This window comes from Gavialis gangeticus, unplaced genomic scaffold (assembly GCF_001723915.1).
Source record: "Gavialis gangeticus isolate Ggan-Ray unplaced genomic scaffold, GavGan_comp1, whole genome shotgun sequence".
Classification (NCBI taxonomy): domain Eukaryota; kingdom Metazoa; phylum Chordata; order Crocodylia; family Gavialidae; genus Gavialis; species Gavialis gangeticus.
Genome location: NW_017728998.1, coordinates 21,714,990 through 21,717,138, shown reverse-complemented (window position 1 = coordinate 21,717,138; position 2,149 = coordinate 21,714,990). Strand labels below are relative to the sequence as shown.

General features: G+C 35.6%; 1 protein-coding gene across 1 annotated transcript in view; it reads left to right on the top strand.

Moving 5' to 3' along the window:
- WDR88 (WD repeat domain 88) overlaps positions 1–2,149 on the top strand; it is a 40,132-nt gene that overhangs the window by 31,673 nt on the left and 6,310 nt on the right. Inside the window, exons 9-10 of the mRNA XM_019505592.1 lie at positions 371–439; positions 806–895. Of these exons, the coding sequence (XP_019361137.1) occupies positions 371–439; positions 806–895 (159 nt within the window). The remainder of the gene's footprint in view (positions 1–370; positions 440–805; positions 896–2,149) is intronic.

Here is a 2,149-nt window from a genome sequence, read left to right as displayed (position 1 = left end):
GTGTGTGTGTGTGTGTGTGTGTGTGTGTGTGTGTGTGTTGCCAACAATGCATCTCTAAGCACTGGCAGCCTAGTCTCCTAGACAGTGAACGTGTGTGCGTCTGTGTGTGTTGCCAACAATGCATCTCTTAGCACTAGCTGGGACACTACTCCTTCAGAGACCACAGATGAGAAACAGCCAGTGTCAAGTGTGTGCAGAAAAGATGAGACTGCCTGCGTCTGTTCTCTTGGCTATGAGGATGAATGAGCTTGCACAGAGAATGTACGTCATACGGTATGCTAGACTGAATCTATGGCGAAGGTAGTTATTTACCTATAAAAGTAATGAAGCTCTTACTTTGGGTTATGGTTGCAATTTGCTTTACTTGCAGGGTCATGGAGACTGGGTGATGGATGTTGCAGTTAGCAGCAACAAGAAATGGATTCTCTCTTCCTCAAAGGTAGCAGTTAATCTACATGTGGTTTAGAAAACTAATTGGAAAACAGATTTCACTGTACATTTCAACATTTATGTGAGAAAAATATAGCTTAGTACAGATTTGGCCCAGATAATCTTTCTGTTTTAGTTCTATGACTACTTTAATTATAGAAAATACTAAAATGTTACATGAGGGTATGTATTTTTGGCATGACCCAAAAACCCAGTTTCTTTGATTGCTATAGACTATGTTTTCAAAATTATGACTGGCTTAAAAACATGTTTTTCTTATTCAAGAAATGTTTGTAAGATGCATACAGAATTACTTGTTCTTTGTTTACTTTATAAAGCTTTTTCCCCTTAAACAGCTGTTGTTTCTGTGTTTTAGGATTCTACTTTGAGATTATGGAACATTGAAAAGGCTGATCATATACCTGCAGTGATAGAAAATAGGAAAAGATGCTCACAAATAGTTCAGGTTTTGCTTTTTCCTTTCACTTTTTATTCAAAAACAAAATATGAAGGCTGGAGAGATGCTATCAAGATGCTGGGATCAAACACAGATTTTACCTTATTTTTTTCTTGCCTTTGCAGAGATCATGTACTTGATTGCGGGAGTTTCAAAAAATGGGATGGGAAAGTTTCAAAATAATGTTGCCAGTCTTCATCTTTGTTTAAAAATAGAATTTGGACAAAACTTTGCGTGCGCCAATGTCGCTGCATTTTTAGAAACAACGGTAAACCATCTGATGTGCTTTTCAAATAAAAAAAAAGGCTTCCTGTGCCTGATGCTCTTTGAAGTGACTAACTGGTTATTTACCAGTATTGCTGACCTCAGGCAGTAATGTTAATGAATATAAATCAACATATACTAACTCCTGGGTTTGTGTGTGTGTGTTCTGTGATTTTGTAAAGTGGATTATAAGGTAGATTACACTTAGAAAGGATTAACATTAATAGCCTCAATTCCATCAAAATAAACCAGTTACCAGGTCCCTGCCAATTATTTCTGATGTCAAATTTGCCGGTTCCTATACGCTTTTTTTATGAAGCAAATAAAACTAAATGAAAAGATAATATGGAAAATAATCCATAATTTAATTTTTTATCTATTACTTTTTATCAAAGTTTCCTGTTGAATTTAAAGTCCTCAAAATGAGCCAAAGCAATTTTTCTAAACTTTAAATATATCTGTTGCTAATGTGACAGCAGTAAAAATATATTCCATGTGGTCATATAACAGTATCAATTGATGGAAATTTGCAAATGTAGTTAAGGTCTGTACAAAGACTATTAGACTTTAGAAGTACTGGAAATATTTCAGCGCCAAGGGGGAAAAGATAACACCTGCTTCGTTATCTTTCTTTTTTGAAGTTTTATGCGTAATAAATTGCAAAATAGTACTATGTCGATCCATTAGAAATTAATTCAACAATCATGAATACAGCTGCGTGAAAACCTTGTCTGACTGAAGCCAGTAAGAAAAGGACTGAAGCCTCCTTTCCATTGGCCACTCTACACATGCGCTTTAATCTGCATTAGCCTATTTTAATGTGCATGAAAGAGTCACAAAAATGTTCTCTTTAGGTAATGAGTGTTAAAATAGGCTAATGTGCCTTTTTCTAGTACCTCATAATAGAACGTACTAAATGTAACGTGCAGTACCTAAAGCGCGTTAATAAACGTGTAGACACTCCCATTAATTTCCATGCGGTTGGGATTTCACCAATGG